The 20,770-nt window shown below is 31.7% G+C and overlaps 4 protein-coding genes across 5 annotated transcripts in view; 1 reads left to right on the plus strand and 3 right to left on the minus strand.

Annotated features, from left to right (window-relative positions):
• LOC123010307 (ubiquitin-protein ligase E3A) overlaps positions 1–3,859 on the minus strand; it is a 6,320-nt gene extending 2,461 nt beyond the window's left edge. Inside the window, exons 1-6 of the mRNA XM_044407084.1 lie at positions 3,598–3,859; positions 3,300–3,474; positions 2,325–3,251; positions 2,140–2,275; positions 1,496–1,624; positions 1,249–1,445 (exon numbers count right to left, since the gene is read on the minus strand). Of these exons, the coding sequence (XP_044263019.1) occupies positions 1,249–1,445; positions 1,496–1,624; positions 2,140–2,275; positions 2,325–3,251; positions 3,300–3,474; positions 3,598–3,641 (1,608 nt within the window). The 5' untranslated portion in view covers positions 3,642–3,859. The remainder of the gene's footprint in view (positions 1–1,248; positions 1,446–1,495; positions 1,625–2,139; positions 2,276–2,324; positions 3,252–3,299; positions 3,475–3,597) is intronic.
• A 1,484-nt stretch (positions 3,860–5,343) lies between these two features.
• LOC123009486 (protein Lilipod) lies at positions 5,344–14,340 on the minus strand. The gene is made up of 8 exons (XM_044405847.1): positions 14,028–14,340; positions 9,098–9,593; positions 6,892–6,960; positions 6,518–6,835; positions 6,315–6,469; positions 6,036–6,267; positions 5,831–5,987; positions 5,344–5,641 (listed from the first exon to the last, which is right to left on the minus strand). The coding sequence occupies exons 1-8, from the start codon at positions 14,097–14,099 to the stop codon at positions 5,560–5,562; spliced, it is 1,581 nt and encodes a 526-aa protein (XP_044261782.1). The 5' UTR covers positions 14,100–14,340; the 3' UTR covers positions 5,344–5,559.
• Positions 14,341–14,662: 322 nt separating this feature from the next.
• On the minus strand, positions 14,663–15,872 carry LOC123009567 (60S ribosomal protein L15). 2 transcript variants are annotated; one of them, XM_044405967.1, is made up of 5 exons: positions 15,819–15,872; positions 15,437–15,622; positions 15,254–15,390; positions 15,093–15,203; positions 14,663–14,913 (listed from the first exon to the last, which is right to left on the minus strand). In XM_044405967.1, exons 2-5 carry the CDS (start codon positions 15,606–15,608, stop codon positions 14,719–14,721), a joined length of 615 nt encoding a protein of 204 aa, XP_044261902.1. In that variant the 5' UTR covers positions 15,609–15,622; positions 15,819–15,872; the 3' UTR covers positions 14,663–14,718. The 2 variants fall into 2 exon arrangements, with proteins under 2 accessions (XP_044261902.1, XP_044261903.1); XM_044405968.1 differs by lacking the exon at positions 15,819–15,872 and adding an exon at positions 15,707–15,792.
• A 145-nt stretch (positions 15,873–16,017) lies between these two features.
• Positions 16,018–17,627, plus strand: LOC123009566 (juxtaposed with another zinc finger protein 1). Its single transcript, XM_044405966.1, has 5 exons — positions 16,018–16,119; positions 16,182–16,352; positions 16,397–16,685; positions 16,732–16,857; positions 16,906–17,627. The coding sequence occupies exons 2-5, from the start codon at positions 16,253–16,255 to the stop codon at positions 17,231–17,233; spliced, it is 843 nt and encodes a 280-aa protein (XP_044261901.1). The 5' UTR covers positions 16,018–16,119; positions 16,182–16,252; the 3' UTR covers positions 17,234–17,627.
• The last annotated feature ends 3,143 nt before the right edge of the window (positions 17,628–20,770 follow it).

A 20,770-nucleotide genomic window follows, 5' to 3' on the forward strand; every position in this document is an offset into this window, starting at 1 on the left:
CAATTATTTCGCAAAATTTTGTTTAAAAATGATGTCATTTTTTCCTTTTTCGATAGTTTAAGCAGATTTTTAAGCTGAAAACTCCGCGAGATTTTACCGAGTCAAAAATCACTAAATTTTTATAAAGAAAAAAATATACAGGGTGTTCCGTTTTTATTGTTACAAATTTAAACAGGTGATAGGATATTCAATTCTAAGACAAAAGTTTCCTATAAACATGTATCGAAAAATGCTTGGTAACCCTGGAAGGGGGCTAATATGTTTTTGCTAATATTTCAGAAACCATTTAAGATAAAATTACAAATTTGGTACAGATGATAATCTTTATACACCTAAACGAATTCAAACATCAAATGTCGAAATTTTTAATCAGGGGCGTACGAAACTGTGGGAGTTTTAGGTAAAAAAACACTCTATTTATTTTGGCTTTAGTTTCTCGGTACTTTCAGCAACAAAATCTTAAGTTTGATAGTTTATCACAGAAAAGTCTCTATTGTGTCGATACGACTTATTGTTTTTGAATAAAATTAATTTAAAATTTATGTTACACACCAATACAACATTCAAATAAATCAGAATTTACAGAATAATAAAAGCAAGAAATTCATATTTTTTAATCAACCTCAACTAATTAACATTACATTACAGTAACAATAATAACATTAATTAAATGAATTTGCCTAAATCTAAAGGAGTTGTACAAAGTGACCACCATTTTGGTAAATGCATAACTAAAGAAACTAGAGCCAAAATAGATAGGGTATTTTTTTTACCCTACCCAGTTTCGGACAGCCCTGATTAGAAATTTTGACATTTGATGTTTGAATTCGTTTAGGTGTATACAGATGATCATCTGTACCAAATTTTGTAATTTTATCTTAAATGGTTTCTGAAATATTAGCAAAAAACTATTAGCCCTCTTTCAGGGGGTGCAGCTCCTTTACCAAGCATTTTTCGTTACATGTTTATAGGAAACTTTTGTCTTAAATATCCCATCACCTGATTAAATTTGTAACAATAAAAACGGAACACCTGTTTATATTATATTTTTACCTAGGTTTTAGGATTTAACCATTCAGTTCATGTAAAAAAGACGTAAGAAGCTTTCGAAATGATTGCAATGATTTAAATCAATTTAAATAGGTGTAAATTTAGCAATTTTTTTCAACTTGGATCTGGTGAATTTCATTTTTGTGATCTGGCAACACTGACACCTCGTTTCGTCACCTAAGTGACTACTAAACTCACCTCAACCAAAGCATCGTCAATTATATGATCCCTCCTAACCTTCAACCTCAAATAAGGATTAGAAGGTTGTCCTGTCACCGACTGTAAAATACTAATCCGTCTTTCCGAATACATCCGAATGCGATTATCAAAATATAAACCCATCATCTTGGTCGCCGGCGTCAAGATAAACGGATAATTCATAAAACTAAACTTCCCTACAAATTCCAATTGGTTAAAAACCCCCAAATAATTGTCAAATACGAACCAAGTTCGCTCTTATAGTTGGCAAAATCTCGATCCATTTCGACGCCATCACTCAAAGGCTCGTTATAGAATTCAGAGAACGGTAAATAAGGTTTGCGGCAGTCTAAGACGTGCACTCCCAACTCGGCAGCTTAACAAAAAAAAAAACACTATTATTTATACTCATTTTGATATTAACGTGCATCGAAGTAGTCGTTGCAAGGGGTCATTTTAAGGTGGCAACCATGCGAATCTTCCCCAAATTTTTTTATTCAAATAAATGTGTACCCCAGGAAGAAAAGAATAATTAAAATTAACAACATAATAAAATAAATTTGTCCTGAATGGCATTAATAAAAACTGAATCGGTCTTTAAATTAAAAATGCATTTATACTCTTTTACCCTAACTGAATCTTTAATTTAAAAGTTGATTTACACAAAAAGTGTCATTAATGTCATCCAGAACAAATTTAATCATATCAATAATGACAAAAGTCTTTAGCTATTCTATGTTAATTACGTTGTTAATTTTAATTATTTTTTTCTACATGAGGTATATGATCCCTTTCAACGACTACTTCGATGCACATTAATGTGAAAACGAGTATAGACCTACTTGATGCACATTAATATGAAAAAAAGAAATGATTTCAGATAAAACTCACCTAAAGGATCAACTGGTGGTTGGGTTTTATTCAACTTAATAGCGACATACGAGTCATCCATCGACATGGACAACTCTTCATTCCGCAAATCCGGCGACTCCAAAACGCCCGCCAAAATATTCGCATAAAAAAGAATCTAAACAAACAACAATCAGATCAAACCAATTGAACATCGAGTAAACAACCTTCATCAGTTTCGTCGCTGACGTGATAACATTCTCGTCCTGTACATAAAAATCCCTATGAAACTGCGTCACGATCACCCTCAGTGTCACCAACTGCTGTAAATTCTCCAAAATGTTCCTAAGACTCGAACGTCCCGTCCCCGACCAAATCCGGGCCAATTTCGCCTGGACTTCCACCGGCAGCCACTCGGAAGCCCTACAGATGGCCGGCAGCGCCGTCTCGAGAAAATCACCGGAACCCAAAGCCGGGATTTCGAAAACTATCAATAATACATTGACGACATCGTCCTGATTTCCGCACTCCTTTCGCGTCGGCAGCTCCATCTGGAGGTTCCCGGCTAAAGTAACCAAAGCGTTGACCAACGAGTGCTCAAAAATTGAAGTTTTGAGCTTGAAAAGGGCCGAGTAGGCGCGCCGAACCGAGGGAAGGTCCACCGGGAGGATGCTCCCATCGGAGGTGTCCGCGGAGGAGTCCTCGTCTTTGTCTTTCTCGCCCTCCAGTGACCTCACGTCCTCTTTCTTGAGGCCTGTCTCGTCGAGGTTTGTCTCATTGGGGCTTTTATCGGTCTGTTGAAAACTCCGAGAGAGGTTTTCTATGCTACTGAAGACTTCGCCCAACTTCCGGATGAGACTTAAATAACATTCAGTCGACTCACACTCGTCGATAATGTCATAGAGCATTTGTTCCGTCAGGTAACTAGTCGAGTTATTAGTTGTGTTGAGTTTAATATAACTTTCATTCCCGGCCAAAATCTCATTATTTGGTGTCACGTCGTTTTTGCGATTGATCGACTCGTCTGAATCCGACGAAAGCATTTTGTTGTTAGTCCTCGGGATTTTATTGGGGTGTCTCTCGCACAAAATCGCTTCCTGAGAGAAGAGTTGAATGGCTTGTGCAGCTGCCTCGTCTGGTGTGAGGGGTTTGAGCTGAAACTCCGCTTTTGGGGTTGTTTTTTAAGCATGCGAGGGGCTTACCTGCCCGCTCGAGGCGCAGTATTTGTTCTTGCACGCGGGGTTCCCACAACCGTCGGTCAATTGGTAAAAATATCGTTCAATCAGCTTTCGGGCAGCAGCACGTTTCATCTCGTCCTCCTTATTGTCAGGGGTGGAGGTTTCGTTGTTGCTACTAGACGAAGCCTCTTGGTTTATCCTGCAAGCATTTCAATCGGTTTATGGGGGCACAAAGGAACTGGATTCGAATGACATTCAAGTTTGACATTACGAACATAACCTCAAAATCAATCGGGAAAAATACAGATAAAGGGGGTGGTACCTTGAAGCGTCGTCTTGGTCTGATGGTTGGTCTGAAGAGCTCATAGAATTTTCTTGTTTAAATAAATAAACGCTAAAACACTAGAAAAATAAAAGATACAAAAAAGTTACGCAAAGACTCTAGCACATAGAGTTCCACATTGAGAAACGTCGAGAAAACTTGGAAATACTTTGTCGTAAAATTCAAGGCGAATATTTTGTTTGTTTTTAATTGAGACTTGAAGATTTTACGACATTGCTAATGATTGCTCTGTCACTTTAAGTTGGGGACTTTCGACTGCACGTGTTGGTGCTACAGGAAGGTTGGTCAAGCTGATTATTTACAAATTTGAAATATTTCCTTTATATTCTAAATTCACTTTAAAAAAATAAAACATCTAACGACAAACAACGCTTAATGTAAAAAAATTGAGAAGAAAGTGATAAGTTCTAACAAAAGCTTAAGCTTCTGTCATGTTACAACAAATTTACCAACAAATTTTCACAAAATCAATAAATCTGCAGCTTTGCTTTGTCAATTTACGTATCAGTCGATGACTTAAGTAATCTTACAGACGGCTCAAGTAGGTAAAGTTTGTTTTATTTAATAAACAATTGTCAACAGTAAATTTCAAATTCATGATTGGCAACCTTGTGTATGTATAACTCTCATTGTTATTTTTCTCATGAATTACTCTTTTGCTTATTAGTATTTTAATCGTGTCTTTCTTTTACTATATTTTTTCAGCATAATTACTTTACTAAGCTCTATTATCTGTTCCATATAACGTGGTATACTCGTTTTCGTATTAATGTGCATCGAAATAGTCGTTGAAAAGGATCATTTTAAGGTGGCAACCATGCAAAAATTCAAACAATCCAAAACTCAAACTTTACTACAAATTATTTTTTCAAATAAATGTGTACCCCACATCCCAGATAGCAAAAAATAATAAAAATCAACAACTCAATTAACATAGGGTAGCAAACATAAAAATTTTTGATCGGATTTTTGTCATTATTGATGTGATTAAATTGGTTCTGAATGACATTATTGACACTTTTTGTGTGAATCAGCCCTTAAGTTAAAGATGCATTAGACTTCTACAATCAAAAGATCTTTCAAGAAATTTTGACATTTTGACAATTGGCAACAAACTTTACAAATTGTTATTAGACAATCTGACCAGAAAACGTGTTTTGTAATTTACCTCCATTTTGATTCTCTAATAGACATATGTCTTAATTTAATAGTTAAACGGTGACTACATTAAATTTTGACTTAAAATTAAGACAATTACTAAACGTCACAGCAACCTCTAAATCGACCAAAGTCAAAATTTTTGTTTAAAAACGGTATAAAGAGGGCAAATCACAAAAAAAGAGTATAAAAAACTCGTTTCATAAAACCTTGAAGTACTAATTTGTGGCTACGCCATTCGTTTTTTAAACTTGAATTTGTGCTTCAAGACTGGTCTTATGAAACTTGTTTTCTTAATAAACTATTGAAACACCAATTTTCAAAAAAAATCAAGATGCAAAACGGTGAATAAAAGTCCGAGGACTGTATACTTACGTATTTGTGACCAACTAAATATAATTATATTTATGAGCATGACTGTTGTTTATTAAAATAAATAAAAATCAGTCCTTTGACAGTTATTTCCGTTCGACCTTGTATAAATAATAATTATTTGGATGCTGTATCTCGGCTGAAACTTTGTATCTGAGTCGTTCTGCAATTGGCTAGGGCAAAATAAGAGACTCCTTTAGATATAAATTAATATATTTGATAAAATCCCTAGAAGTAATACATAAATAAGGCAATGAATATATAACAAGTGAAACAACTAATAAACTTACGACTAGAAAAGCATCTGACCTTGTGCAGTAAACCCCCGCCTCAAGTCACGCACTGTACTTAACTCAGCCTTTCAGTTCGAGAAAATCTATTCTACTAATCACAGAACAAGTTGATAATTCTCTATGCAAACTTGACCACTGAAGGCCTTGGTGTATTTGGGACGGAAACAGGTGGTTCACATACTCCCAGAAAAATCGAAATTCTGTTTATAAATAAGTCCGGTAAGTCATCGCCACCTTACACCAACATGATTATGATGAATGAATGGTTTTAGTGATAAGCGTTTTAGTGTGGAATTAAAAAAGAAATATATAAAATCAGTCTTATACAAAACTCTGGTTAGTTGAGAAATGTAACACAGTTAATCAAATACATGTAGTTTTCAACTAACCGGGCATACAGTTCTCTTCGCACTTTCGCTGTGAATTTATTGACTACGCATAAAGTCGAAGCTGCTGCGAAAGACAAGTTGTAAAGTAGTACAATTTGGAAGTTTCCAAGCCACTCGATGCTGCCGAAATCGCCCAATAGGTCAAAATTTGTGATACCTGGAGCAAAAATTCACGTAAAAACGCTTTAATGCACCTTCAACTTACCCAAAATCTTTGATAGTAGAGGCAAAGCCGAACTGAGAATCAATACAACAGCACAATTGCCTATAATTAAACAAAATGGCGTACTTTTAGGCCTCGGCCGAATCCGAGACATCACAGGAGCTGTATAAAGACCTATCGAAGAAGTTGCAATTAAGTATAAAATTAATACAATCTCCAATGCTGCCCCAAAGGGACCCAACTTGGACAAAGAGCTGACGCCTAACGTGAATTGCTGGAAGAAAATCCTATTAAATGTGATAATTTCACCGAAAAAAGTACCTTTGAACTAAGAGGCAACGCTTTAATCCCAATAAGCAAAGAAAGCGTGTTTTGTACAACCAACAGTACTGCAATTACTGTCAAACCGATCAAAAGTATCATCGCTATTGGATGTAAGACGTTTCGGCGCAGAAACGACGTATGCCTTTGCTTATCTACAAACAAAATTACACACGTGTTACATACAGTTTTTTCTTACCAACCTAACATCTTTCTCCTTGTTTCGACTTCGACAAGGCGTGAGCCGAGTCCCGATTGTAATTCCCCGTTTCGTAGCCGTAATAAATTATCAGGAAGTTTGTAATCGTCATCGTGGAAAGGGCCGTTTAGACCTATCGACATGGGGGCCGGACTGACGTAATACTTGCCAGTGGTTTGTACATGTTTCAGTCTTCGCCTCAAACACTCTTCTTCTAAAGCACAAGCGTAGTATTCCTCGTTAATATCGCGCAAAAATTTAGGTTTTATTAGGAACTGACTGACGACGTCAAAAAGTCGCACGAAGCCCAAAGGTGTGCATACTGAAAAAAATGTAAGAAAATTAATTTGTTTTAAGGATTTTTGAGCACGTTGTTACCTAAAAGCATCAAAACGCCCAGGAATGATATGCACGAGTATAAAAACGGTAAGTAGTAGCTCCACAAATCTGCAATTAAAAAATGTTTATTGTGAGAATAAAAGCACAGATGGCTTCCTAAACTACTAGTTTTGCAAATCCACGAGATATGTACCTATTACATTACAAAAATACTTTTTACCAAAACTACATCTACATTTTTATTTTGTGCTAAGTGCTCAAAACATTTTTTTAAGTATCGAATGTAGTAATTTTGAAAGATTAGATTCTTTTAGAATATGTCGTGTTAACAATAAAACAGTTAAATTTAGAGCGTTTACTAAACATGTCTTTGTCCGTTCTTATACCGGGAGAACAAAAAGTATGGAACAAAACATTTTCTGCTTAAACTACTTACTTCACGAAAAAAATAATTGGTGCTGTTTAAAGTGCTTATTAAAATAAATGTGATCGTTTTTCAAGAAAAAGATTTTTCGATATTTCTTTTAGTTTTCGAGTTTTGAAAAAAAATTTTATTGCAACCCACCATGACATTTTTTTTAATTAAAAATTATGATCTAAAAGTGACCTCTAAAAAAATGTTCTTTCACCAGTAATTTTTTGTAATAATTTTAAAGTTGCACATACCACATCGGTTAAGTTCGGAAAATCTTCGTGATGAGCTCGGAAGGCAACTTTAAGAATTTATTAAAAAAACTACTCTACAAAAAGCAATTTTATTTACTCAATTAGAGGTCATTTTTAGTTCAGTCTTTAATTATAAAAGATGTTATAGTAGGTTGCCATTAAAAATTTTTTTTTTGTTAAACTCGAAAAATTTTATTCTTAAAAAACGATCACATTTTTATAGTATAAGTACTCGTAAAGTAATTAGTTTAGGTAAAAAACCCTTGGTTCCATACTTTTTATTCACCCGGCATAATTTACATGTGTTTTTGGTATACAGGGTGATACCTAAAAATGACCAAATTGTGCAACGAACGTAACACTATTTTTATGTGACACCGTCTCCTTTTATATTTTTATATTCTAGAACAAATATTATAAGTTTTTTTTTTTTTCAATATGCAGTTTATACAGGGTCGTTCTTCATCTCAGCTCCTACTCCTGTCACTCAGTTACTACTTAAGTTGGAATTTGAAAATTTTATTTATATTCGAAAGCGCATTTCAGGAAAATATTTTTGATTATACAAAATGTTTTTTAAAAAATGTGACGTTATGACGTCATTAAACTTGATTACAAGACCGTTAGAATTTATTTAATAAGCATCAGTATTGATGTTATTAAGGAGGGGCTATTTATATTTTTTATTAATTTTTAAAACTAAAGATGCAAAACTGATTTTTTTGGTTTTCATTTTCTTATAGTAATACCTGAACCAATTTGAAAAAAAGTAAGTAAAAAGGCATTCTAGAATATAAATAAAGTTTACAAAATAGCAAAATTCCAAATGAAGTAATAACTGAGCTACAGAAGACGGGAGCTGAAATGAAAAACCCTGTATAAGTATTACAATCTTGAAGTTTCGAAGTTTCAAATGTCAAGTTTACCTAATGAATTATAAAAATATTAAACAGATTTTTTTAATTTATTTCCATTTCAAAAAGTCACAATACATATTTTTTTTTTTGTTTTCATAATAATAATATAACGCTCAAGCACTTCCATCTTTAAAAAGCGGAAAAATACGTTGTTTCACGCCCTATTTACTACATGTAAATTTTCATGTAATTTTTTTATTATTACTTATTATTTTATTAATTATTATCATATAAAACATTTTAAAAATTATGAAGTCTCTAGAAAAACATGTGTATTAAAAAATGATGAACAAAAAATAAAAGATGATAAAACACTAAATAACAAAGTAGTTTATCAAAAAGTTAAAGTTTAAACTTGGCAACGTTGTAATCGAAATCTACAGTAGTTGGCATTGAAAAAAATGTGTTGGTAGTTGTTAATAGAAAGAAAGAGGAAAAAAAAGATACCAGTGTTCCTCTCATATAATTAAAAATAATAATTTTAGTGAATACAACTTTAACAATACAAGAAAACAATTTATTTCTTTTAATAATAAAATCAGCATCGTTCGAGGCTTTACTGACTCACGTTGTACAACATATTTTTATTTTTTATTAACTATTTCGAGCTAATCTCTTCACATAACTATATAAAAAGTATTGTTATTCCCCCAAATACTTACTGAGTAAAGTCTGAAAACTCGACTTATCTTTATCAATAAGTGCCGATATGACATACGTCATACCCAACACCACCAATCCTAAAAGCCCTAGAACTGTAAAAGTTTCGTAAACTCTGGCCATCAATCCTTTGCGATGTCCGAAAAATCCTTCCGATTCAGTAAATAAATAAGCAAATGGTAAAAGAACGAAAAGTGATAAATTCGAAAATAAAAAAATATAATTCCATAATCCTTGAATAAGAGAACTGTTTAACCATTTGATGTAATAGCTGTTGGGGTAGATAATAAGCACTTCGTTCGAAATTATAGAAATTGGTAAAAGAAGAACGGCACCGATTGATACTGCTAATGAGAATGTGCACAACCAAGTGCTTATACGATAGACTGTGACCTCGTCTTCATCGGTGCTGTAGTAGTCTTCGCGGCCTTTTCGTTTGAAACGTCCCAAAAGAGCGAAACTCAGAAGGTAGAGGAGAAGGAACAGCAACAAAAAGATCTGAAACAAAAAATAGTAAAATAATAAATTAAAAGTATTAAATTTTTATCGTAAAGCTAAATTTTGTGAATTTGATCGACACACGAGCGTAAAAACTGTGTCAGCAAATTGCGAAATTAGAGTTCATTATAGTTCATCTACTATAAATAACAAATTTATGACGTCTTTATTCCCCAGAATAAATTATTATTGTTTTAAACGATTTTAATGTCCAACGATCGTTTCCGCATCGCCGATGAGAATTAGAAAAAACGACAATGATGTAATTTAAATTGTTGTTAAATAGGGAGCGTCAAATTTTAAAAGGAATGTCAAATTAATTCAATTAAAACCCGGTGTGCACTGTAAAAACTCCTTTTTATTTTTATCTGAAACTGTTTCATTAAAAAAAAATCGATTTTTTTTACGCCTCGTTTATTTGAAATTAGAATTGTGTTTTTATCAGCACGAGTTTGTTATCGTTATGCTTGCGTGACGTGTATACAGAGTGACCACAATGCATTTTTAATTATTTATTAAGATAACAACGAAGAGATAAGAGTTTAAATAAAAAACCTTGACGTTGTCAACCTGAAATTAATGCACCAAGTATAAAAGCTTCAATCAACATTTATAAATGATAAAACATGATAAAAAGTAGTAATACGAAAATGAAACATGAACATGAAAAAAATGTTTAAAAAATTCTTATTTTTTGACATTTGACATTTTTTTAATATGTATTTAATGATACTGATGATCTTGTATATGTTTTTTTTTACAATAAAGGAACAAAAATTTTGCCAATAAAAGCCACAAATAACATTGAACAGAGTAACAATTTAGGATACAGCTTCATTGTTTCTTTTTTCAAGAGTCTATAGCAAAAACATTTGGAAAATTATTTTTTAAACAGTAATAAATAGAGTCAAAGTGCAAACTTTAAACCCTCGTAACTTCGAAATTTTTACAGATAAGATTTTTTTAACATTTTTTCCAGGTTCCTGGTATCACACCTTATATGGCATTTTTCTCTGGGGCGCGAGTTCTGGCGCACCCTGTATTTTTATTATCTCGCTTAAGCGTCTTATTGGTTCATCAAATCTTACCTACTTAAATGCACATTATTATTCTTGTAATATTTTATTGTATATGACAAAATGGCTCTCCGAGGAAATATGTATGTATAATGATAATAAAAATTATAATAAATATTATAAAAATAAACTAATTTATTAATTAATACCTTCTAATATCCCAAAACTTAATCTTACTAAAATCCTTAAATTATACACGATTATTCAAAAAAGTAGGACAACTGCTTATACGGGTGACAGAAAACGTTAAAAGAATCGCAAATTTGCTTTTATATTTTTTTAGACCTCGTGGCTTTGAAAATATTAATGTTTAAAAATAACACAAATTGGCAACGCTGCCATTTGCTCTTTGTTTCCTCTTCTAATAGCCTGTAGCAAAAAAACTTAGAAAATTATTTTTCCAACACAGAGTCAAAGTGCGAAATTCAAACTTTCATACCTTCGAAATTTTTATAGATATTTTTTTAAACATTTTTTCCATGTTCCTGGTATCCCATTTTCCTTTGGGGCGCGAGTTCTGACGCACCTTGTATAGACACCAACAAATGTCAAATTCACTCATTACGTTTAATTTTTATTTTCAGTACGTAAATGTGAATATTTACAAAAATCGTCATTACAAAAAAATTTAAACCTTCAATAGAAGATGAAGTTGAATTACCACCCTTCCAAAAATTGTTAAGTGTTGATATCTTAGGCGAGATTAATTCTCATTAATTTAATTTTGTCACCAAAAAATCACATTGTATGGTTATTACCAGTCAAGGTTAAAGTGTAATAAAAATAATTTTTTGTTATCTTCCACACCTACTTATCTACTTTATCGTTATTTTATCGCTTCCGTTTAAAAGCTTATGTAAAATTCTATACTCTTTATCGCAACCTACTTGAAATTTGCAAATTTTCCCACAAGTAAGGTATTTGAACTGCAATTCAAAGTTTTGCATTGTTTTATTTTGTAATCCTTGTGAGAAAACTTCAAAATTGATTAGCTACAAGTACAAAAAAAAATCATATTTCTTTGGCGGACATTTATGAAAAAAATCCTTGGACTGATCGACTTTCTTTTTTAATTTCTTTTGTCTTCCGTATGTAATTTTTTTTAGACTACATACCAAGTTCACATTTTTCTGCATTTAGCATAGTACCCTTAAATCCCTATTCGGCCTTTTTAAGACACCTGACACATAATAATAATTACAAAAATCCAATTTTAAATATTTCTTTTTTTTCACAAAAAAGTTGAATAAAACTCAACGATAGTTAAAATCCAATTAAAACATTTCAGACCATATGTGATTCTATAGATAAACAAAGAAATGTTATTTTAAGCTACAATGTGACAAACACAAGCTACAGAACTCTAGAAACAAGATATTGCGGTTATCGTTTTATTAAAAGTCTTATTTAAAAAACAATCCTGTTATGACTATTTTTACACGGATGTATGCCTACATTAATCAAGAATTTTATCGTCACATTTTAATGTCGACTTTCTTCGTTAACTACAAGAGAAACTTAGTGTAAACGACATTTTTTCTAAGTTTGTGAGATTTCATTCAAATATCTCATCCTCGTACAACGCAAAAAATTCTAGTAAATAAATGTTAAATATGTGTATTTTTTCGTAGTAATACACGTGCATGGAATGCTAAGACAACTAATTAGAATTTTTCGAAGAACAATGATAATCTCCAACAAATAAAATCTTCACGTTTCTGATAGCGAAGCCACTGTGTACATTTCTGCTACATTTACTTTACTAATAAAACAATAAGTTTACTTTAAATTTACATTATTAAAACTGATAACAAGATGATAAAAATTCAACACGAGTGTAAATAAAATACATAATAAATTACCGGATTTAGTCAGACGAATAGTTTGAAAAATATGTCTGACAATGAGATTATTAAAGAGATTGGTATCTCCAAGAACCTTGAATAATTGCTAATGATTGCTGAATTCGGTCAGCAACGCAACATATAATTTGAATGTGATATTCTATTAAATTAAAATTTAAAAATATTTAAAAAAATAAACTAAAAATTGAAGAAAGGGCAATTTTAATAATAATGTTTATTGTTGTCAGAGTACAATAGGTAGAGATTGAAAATACAGAAAATAAATAATTAAGGTATTAAATATTTTAAATATAATAAATATNATGTGAAACTATTCATTTTGAATTGTAGTTAAAAACTTCAATTCAATGAAAGATTTTATTTATGTAAATCAAATAATAATTAAAAACAATAACATATTGTTTAATTAATTATTGAATAAAAAACACCCAATTTCTGAAACAAATTGAAAAAACTCTAACATTGTTCCTTATTTTTAACATAACTAGTAAAGTAAATAATCTGTAGGTCATTTCGATTAACTTTAATTCAAGTAGTAAACATACTCAGTACACCTATTATGTAGCAATAACTCACAAAAACAAAAAAAAAACAATATGGGAGTATATATACAGAGTGGTTATAAATGATTTTCATCTAGCCAGCTTTGGATTTTTTTGCATGTAACTGTCATTAGTGTCACTTATTAATTAATAATAAATTGTTATTAATTAAATTTTTATTGTTTCAACTAATTTCAAATAATAATTGATAATAATGTATACTTTGGAAGAAAACAAGTTTATAATTGAAGTCTATTTTCGAAGTGGACGCTTAGTAAACGGCGATTTTTTAATTTTGAGTTACAACAAATAGATACCCCTATTTTCGTAAAGCGGCATTTTTTGTTTTACATGGAAAATTCACAGCTGGCTAGATGAAAATCATTTATAACCACTCTGTATAATACAGATGAAAATTTCACCAAATAATGAAAAATGATTTTTATTAATTTATTTTATCTATCAATTTTCTGGCTTTGAGTTCTCAATTTTAAATGTTTTAATTAAAATGTAATTTTTTTACTTTATTTCTTTTGTAAAAGTAAATAATTCTGATTTCTGGTAAGAATTTTGTAAAATTTTCTGGAAAACTAGAGTACAAAAAAGTAGGTAAAAAGCCTACGCTCTACAAACAGGCAAATTCAATAATGTTTAATACATTTAAGCAAGATAATTAATTGCACTTAACGATGTGTTTGAATGGACAAAACTCCTAAAACCTATTGACATAACTGTAAATCAATATTTTCGGTACTTTTACAGTTAATTAATTATAGGTGTAATTCAATCTGTATACGTTTTTAGCTACCTGGAGTTCCTCCAATAAATTGTTTAAATCGTTCCTGTTGCAAAAACATCTATTTCTAGTTCCGCGCCCCCCAAATACGTGCTGGAATCCCATTGGAGACTTAACCGCGAAGTTTTTCAATGAAACTTTCTACAAATACTCACGATTTGTTCACGAACGTTGTTGTGGAATTCCTGTTCTTCAAAATTGGGCTCATCTTCGTCATATTCATCCATTTCTTTCACCTATTTGTTAACACTGGTCCTTCTAGCACTAATAAACTTTTCATGGTGGCAATTTATTTAATCACTTTCAGGGTCCATTATTTTTTTTTGTTATAATACGGAAAGCAATAGATTTCAAAAAACTGGTCACAACTTCTGTCACTGGATTTTATACAAACGACAAATTTTGTGTAAACTCGAAAATTGTTAACCTTGGCGCTTGACGTTTACTAGAACAATGTCCAGCTGGAATGCAGGCTGACAACATAAATTAATCTATGTTGTAGTGATGGTGGCGACACCTACAACAGTACCAAGGGCATTGTGGAGAAAAATAAAACGTAGTTTAAAAAAAATGCAACCTCTTTTTGCTCCCTGAATGAAATGATATAGAAAAGCATTAATAACAGTGAAATTGATAAAAATAACACTAAATAACAGTTAGCATTATGCAACACATAAACTCTGATGTATATTTGGTTGCCTATATCAATTATTAAATAATTTTTAAGATACAATTACTTCATTAATTTTAATATTTTTATTGATTTAAGAGGTTAAATAATAACACAAAATTGCCTTCTTCAGACTTGTTATTGTTATCAAAACAAAATGTATAAATTTACATAAGTTAACGCTTTCTGCGTAATTGCAAAGAGTTCCTCCTGAGCCAGGCAGCCCTCCTGGAACCGCCCTTGGTTTGTGAATACCTGTGTCCTTTTCCAATACCTCTAGAGGAACGTCCAGCTGATGTTTTCCCGCGAAGTTCACGATGTTTGTGAACCGAATTAACTATCCAGTTTACTTTAGGATCACGACGAATAGCCTGCAAAATAACACGAAAAAATTACAAAAACTGTATTACCTTATAACAAAATTAATATTAAATAATTTGAGTCAGCAATTTAAGGAATATTCTCTTCACACTTTAAATAAGAGTGGTGCATGTTCCAATCATCACATAATGCTATAATCATTGAAGAAACTAATAAAATGAACAATTACCTTATGAGATGGGTCAACTAAAATGACTTCATAGTATTTGTATGAAGAGTCTTGTGCCACCCAATAGGAGTTCAAAACGCGGAGACCACCACAGCGTCTTCCTACCCTTTCCTACAAAAAACTGTTAAAACCCCCAAAAATCTAACATTGAACCAACAAACCTCAGCGATGGCTTGCAAGTTGCGTACGGGTTTAAGTTGGTTAACTCCATGGCTTTTAGGTTTACCGTAAGTGGCACCTTTAGGGACTGGACGCTTGCGACCCCCACGACGAACACGAATACGGAAAATAACAAAACCTTCAACTACGTTAAAATTTGCTCATTTTGCACAGTGTTCACTTACCTTGTTTGGCCCTGTACCCCAATCTGCGGGCCTTGTCAGGACGCGAAGGTCTTGGGGCCCGGTGCAATTTCGTCAATTGGCGGTACTGCCAAACGCGTACTCTTAATAAAAATCTAAGAACATCACTTTGTTTCTTACGATACAATTCTTGAATGTATTTGTAGGCCCCCATGGTTTAGGTTCAGCCTGAAACAAATTGTTGACATAACCACAAAGTTGATAAAAACAAAATAATGGACATGGGGGGCACATATCGGCAAAAATACCTACAACGGGGGGTTATTTGGGATGACAAAAACAGGATTTGTGTAATTTGAATTATATTTGGTGGTGGATGTTAGAGAAAATTAGAAATTAAAGAATTACAAGTTTGGAAACATACCTACAAAGCAACCACAGACGGAAAAGGAAAGTGGGGGTAACAGGAATACCAACCGTATTACTTGTGGCGCACTTTTTGAATTTTTTATTGTTTCGGTTGCAAAAAATTGTTTCATTTTATTGAAAATGTAATGGTAATGATAAGTGTAAGAATTATTGAATTTGTTTTTTATACAAAGTAATTTAATTGTCGTTATACGTTACCTGTCGATACATGTCAAACGTCAAAAAACTAAAAAGTGAATCATAACCCCAAATAGCAAATACCACTGACAAATACCCATTCAAATACCAACCAAAATGTTTGTTTTATAATTCACATTTTTTGTTTTGTTTATTTACTCATTTTTTATTTTTTTGTTAGGCTCCTCTCCCAAATCTAGTGATACTTGACTTAATTTCAAAAATGCCTGACAATAAATAAAACGACCAAAAATGGCACTATTTTACCAAAACATTTGTCCGTACAATAATTGCTGTAAAAACTTCCACAATTTGGCTGATTTAATCACCCACATTGAGAGCGACCACATAGGTAAGCCCCGAACGCAGAGAATTCTTTCCAACTTTGTCTTTTAGATTTTGACCCCCATACTGTTGAGCGATTAGAGGAGGAGAAACCTGCGAGTTTACCTCTAAGTTATGTACTTAAATTCAGCGGCCCTAATGATCCCCCACCTCAATTCACCCCTAATAAAATTGAGGAGGAATTAAATGAAGCTGTAATTGAGGAATTGGAGGATGACGGGGTCTCTGAAATAGTGACGCCATTGAATAACAATTATTTGGGTTTAGGATTCAATCCTAAAGAAAAAAAGATCAAGAGTGAAGTGAAATCTACTGAAGATCAAGTCACACATATTTTGTGGTAAAGGTTTTGGGAATTTAAATTAGTTTTTAAGTTGTTTTTTTAGGAATAGTAAACTGTTCAATCTAGATCACAGTCATAAGAAACCATTTGGGTGTAATATGAAAGGCTGTGAGAAGCGATACAAAAATATTAACGGCGTTAAATACCACTATAAAAACCACCACAAAATGTATTTTTACATAATAGTTGATTTTCAAATTTTTACAAACCGTTTTAGGTTAATACCGGGGTTGCGAAAATCTGTCCTGAGACAAAAGTCTGTTTTAAACCCTCCAAAAACAAAAATTTGCAGACGCGACGTTCACGGGATTCCCCTGTATAATTTGAAGCCATCAACCGACTTTATCTACCACAATATGCACCACTTTGATGGTTATGAAGCGATACATAATGAATATTTCTACAAGTTAAATACTGTACCTACCTCTGATGTGTCTCATCAAGTGCCATTAGGAAACAATATGAGCTTTAACTACTATAACTTAGCGGGAGTTAATAGTGCTAATGAGGATATTTCAGGGAAAAATTCCAATTTTTTTTCTTAGAAATTTTGAGAAAATACTATTACTGTGATTTATACCAAAGTTGGAAGAACTGAAGTATTGTTAGTTAACGACTGATTTGTGTTGTATGAACAAATGTGATATTTGAGTATTAAGTTCTTTCGTTATCCTTGAGAATAACTTGTGTTTTTATGGCTACAGCCATTTCAATTTTAGTACGTCCATTCTCTGGTCCAATTTGGGCGTAATTAGACAGTGTAAGTCGCTCGTTTGAAGAACGACTCACACAGGCCGATTATTGCTCAAATTAAGTGTATTGAAATTGAGATAATTATTTATATTTGTATTTCGAATGTGTTGTGAACATTGATAGAATGAAAAATTGAATGAAATTCATTGCTTTGCAGTATGTGATAACGATATTAAAAAGTTCCAAAAATATCTTAGAATAATTTCTTGTTTTTGTCGTTATAAATATTGAATTAAATTTGATTTTGTATTTTCATTTTTACTGTTTTATTTTTTCCTTTCCTTATAACTGTGCTTCGAAAAAATAAAACTAATCTGCGCATGAACCTTTTCAAATTGAAAATTAAGCGTTTGGATAAGGATTGAAATTATAAAGTAACCATTTACTCCTGTTATTAATTTTTTATTTATATATGTAATAAAAATTTAAATACGTTTCATGAAAAACAGCCCCAGTGGTCACACAGCGAAATATCATCTTCAAATGTTAATGCCAAGTATTAACCTATTGAATAAAAATGAATTTTTAATAAACTTTACTGTTTTCTGTTATTTTTTACATTTCAAAGTTCTATCAGGGTTAAAAAAACATCTATTACTTATGCGAACGGATATTTTGCCGGTTTTTTGTCCGGAATAATACGGATACTTAAAATATAAAAAAAAAGTTGTAGAGAATAAGATTTTCAAGAAAAAAGTCCGTGAGAGATACCTCTATCTCCAATGGTTTACGCTCAAGTGACGAATACGTCATTTTTACGGGTGGTCAAGAGACAAAAAATTAATTTAAACCTAAACGGTCGAAGATAGAGATATGCTTTCGCGAACTTTTTTGTATCAAATTTTATTCTCTTCAATTTTGTTTTTTACACTTTTTTGTATCTTCAACAGTATTCGCAGCGTTCTCAAAAATATCGAAAACAGTATTAAAAATAAATTATCAGTTTGCGTTCCGCCCAATATTTTTGAAAACGCTGAGAATACGGTTAAAGATGCAAAAAAAATGTGAGAAACAAAATTGTAGAGAATAAAATTTGCTACAAAAAAGTCTGCGAGGCCATATTTCTATCTTTAACGATTTAGGTTTAAGTGTTTCTCTGGCACTGAATCATCAGTAAAAATGAAACGAATCCGTCGCTTGAGCGGCTTTGAACGTCTTTGAGGCCTAAACCATTAAAGATAGAGGTATGGTCTTGCGGACTTCTTACTAGAAAATTTTATTCTCTACAACTTTCTTTCTAACATTTTTCTTGTATCTTCAACCGTATTCTCAGTATTTTGAAAAACATAAAATGGAGTACAGATTTTATTTTTTTTCTCATATTCTTAAAATTTTATTAGTCCGCCATAATCACTGCCGCAGTAAATTACTGTCAGCAAAGTTTTGCAGTTTAAAAAACATGATTTGAGAAATATTAATTCAAAGCTTATCTTCTAAATTACAAAACTGCTAAAAATATTTCATTTTGAACAAAGTTGCAACACCTAGGGGAGAGTAGGATTATCGTGAGCAGTGAGTAATGGTACGCACCTTTTTGCAGCTTTTCCTAATCTCTTTTAAGGAAAGTTATTTATGCTGCCATTTAGTTTTACACATTATAGTACCGTGCGATCAAAAAAAAAAAAAAATTAGAGTAGGTGACGATTAATATTCTATAGTTGGCAACACTGGGCCGGAAATTTTCCACGCAAACTGAAAGTGAAAATGATCATTCACCGTTCTCGTCTTGTACAGCATTTTTGTAATAACTTGCAACTAAAAATTTTCTGCTCTAAAGTGAACATTATTTCACTCAAAATGAATAAAACGCACACTTGTCAAAGTTTCTGCTGACATTTGATGTCAAAAAACAGGACTGCCATCTGAAGGACTTTAATCAGCGCCTACTCTTACGTTGCCATTTTCACATTATAGAAAAAAGGTGGTAATAATAAGTACAGTCGGTGGTTTACAAATAAGGTTATATTGTCACAAACATCAAGTTGGAGTTCAGTTTTTTATTGCTGTCTACATTAACAAGGGTTTTATAAATAACACAAGTGATATAGCATCTCTTTAGGTTCAAAGACTTCAAAGAGCTTCAACGATCATTTTTAAATTGCGGTCAATTTTTATTTTGGGTGACAATTCAAAAGTTTGGTACACATTGAGCAAATTCTGATTGTCCCAGTTTTTTTGTCCACTAACTGTAGTTACAACAAGTAAGTTACATCATCACTAAAGTATATGTTTTTTCAAATTTTATTATTTTTTATTCTATGTGTTTCAATTTTTTCCTTTTTATAAATCTACAAATAATTTACTGAATAGTCGGATAATTTGACGCAAATGTGCTTATCTATCCTACACTATTTTTTATATTCTTTTTTTTTATAGAAGTTGCTTCTAGTTTTTTATTTTTGAAATACAGGGTGTCTCGCACTCGCACCCAAGAGAAAAATTTCAAGTAAGATAAGATACCAGGAATATGAAAAAAAAGTTCAAAAAATTCTATATCTGTCAAAAAAAAATTACGTTTATGTTTTGACATTACACATGGTTTTATGTATTTGACGATACTGATGATCTTGTATGTTTTTTTTTATAATTATTTAAATTAAAAAAAAATCAAATTTTGTGACTTATTCTACTTGAAAATAACACAGTTAATGTAACGTTAAATTTTTTGAACAAAATTTTTATTTAGATTAAGATATCTCTTACACTTAAGATTCACAGAGTTAAATTGTTCACTTTAATGACAGCAAACTTTAATAAAATGAAGAATTTATAAAACAAGAAATTTGATTTATTGCGATTGAAAAAAGGTCATTTTGGTAAAATTCTTGTTATAAACCAAATTGTATACAGATCGAGGTTGGGATAAAAGGATAAACAAACCTAATATAAATGTATCAGCGTTCAGCAAAACCTTTCACGTAATAGATAAAAGAAAGACTCGAAAAACAAATATAATTGTAAAAATAAACTCTTTCGTTAAAATGATTAAATCTACATACACTGTCACATTTCGGAGAAACATTAAATGCCTCTTTTCCGCTTATCTATTTTTATTTTTAAAATGATTGGTGTTGTATTCATGTATAACACCCTGAATTTATTTTTAAGTTTTGACTTTGCTATTAATCCTCCTGCATTCTTAAATTAACTCGCTTGGAAATTTTATAAATATTAATCAATCAATGTGTTTTCGCGATTCTCATTTAAAACTGAAATAAAGTTTTCGATAAAATCTTTGTTAAAAAAGTGAATAAAGTAATCAAAAGTACTTGAAATTAAGATTCGTAAAATCACCAAACACCCACATAACAAGCGTAAGTGGAGACTAC

The sequence above is a fragment of the Tribolium madens genome, unplaced genomic scaffold (assembly GCF_015345945.1).
Source record: "Tribolium madens isolate multiple individuals breed KSU strain unplaced genomic scaffold, Tmad_KSU_1.1 Scaffold_7;HRSCAF=85;Tcas5.2_LG10, whole genome shotgun sequence".
In the NCBI taxonomy this organism is placed as follows: Eukaryota; Metazoa; Arthropoda; class Insecta; order Coleoptera; family Tenebrionidae; genus Tribolium; species Tribolium madens.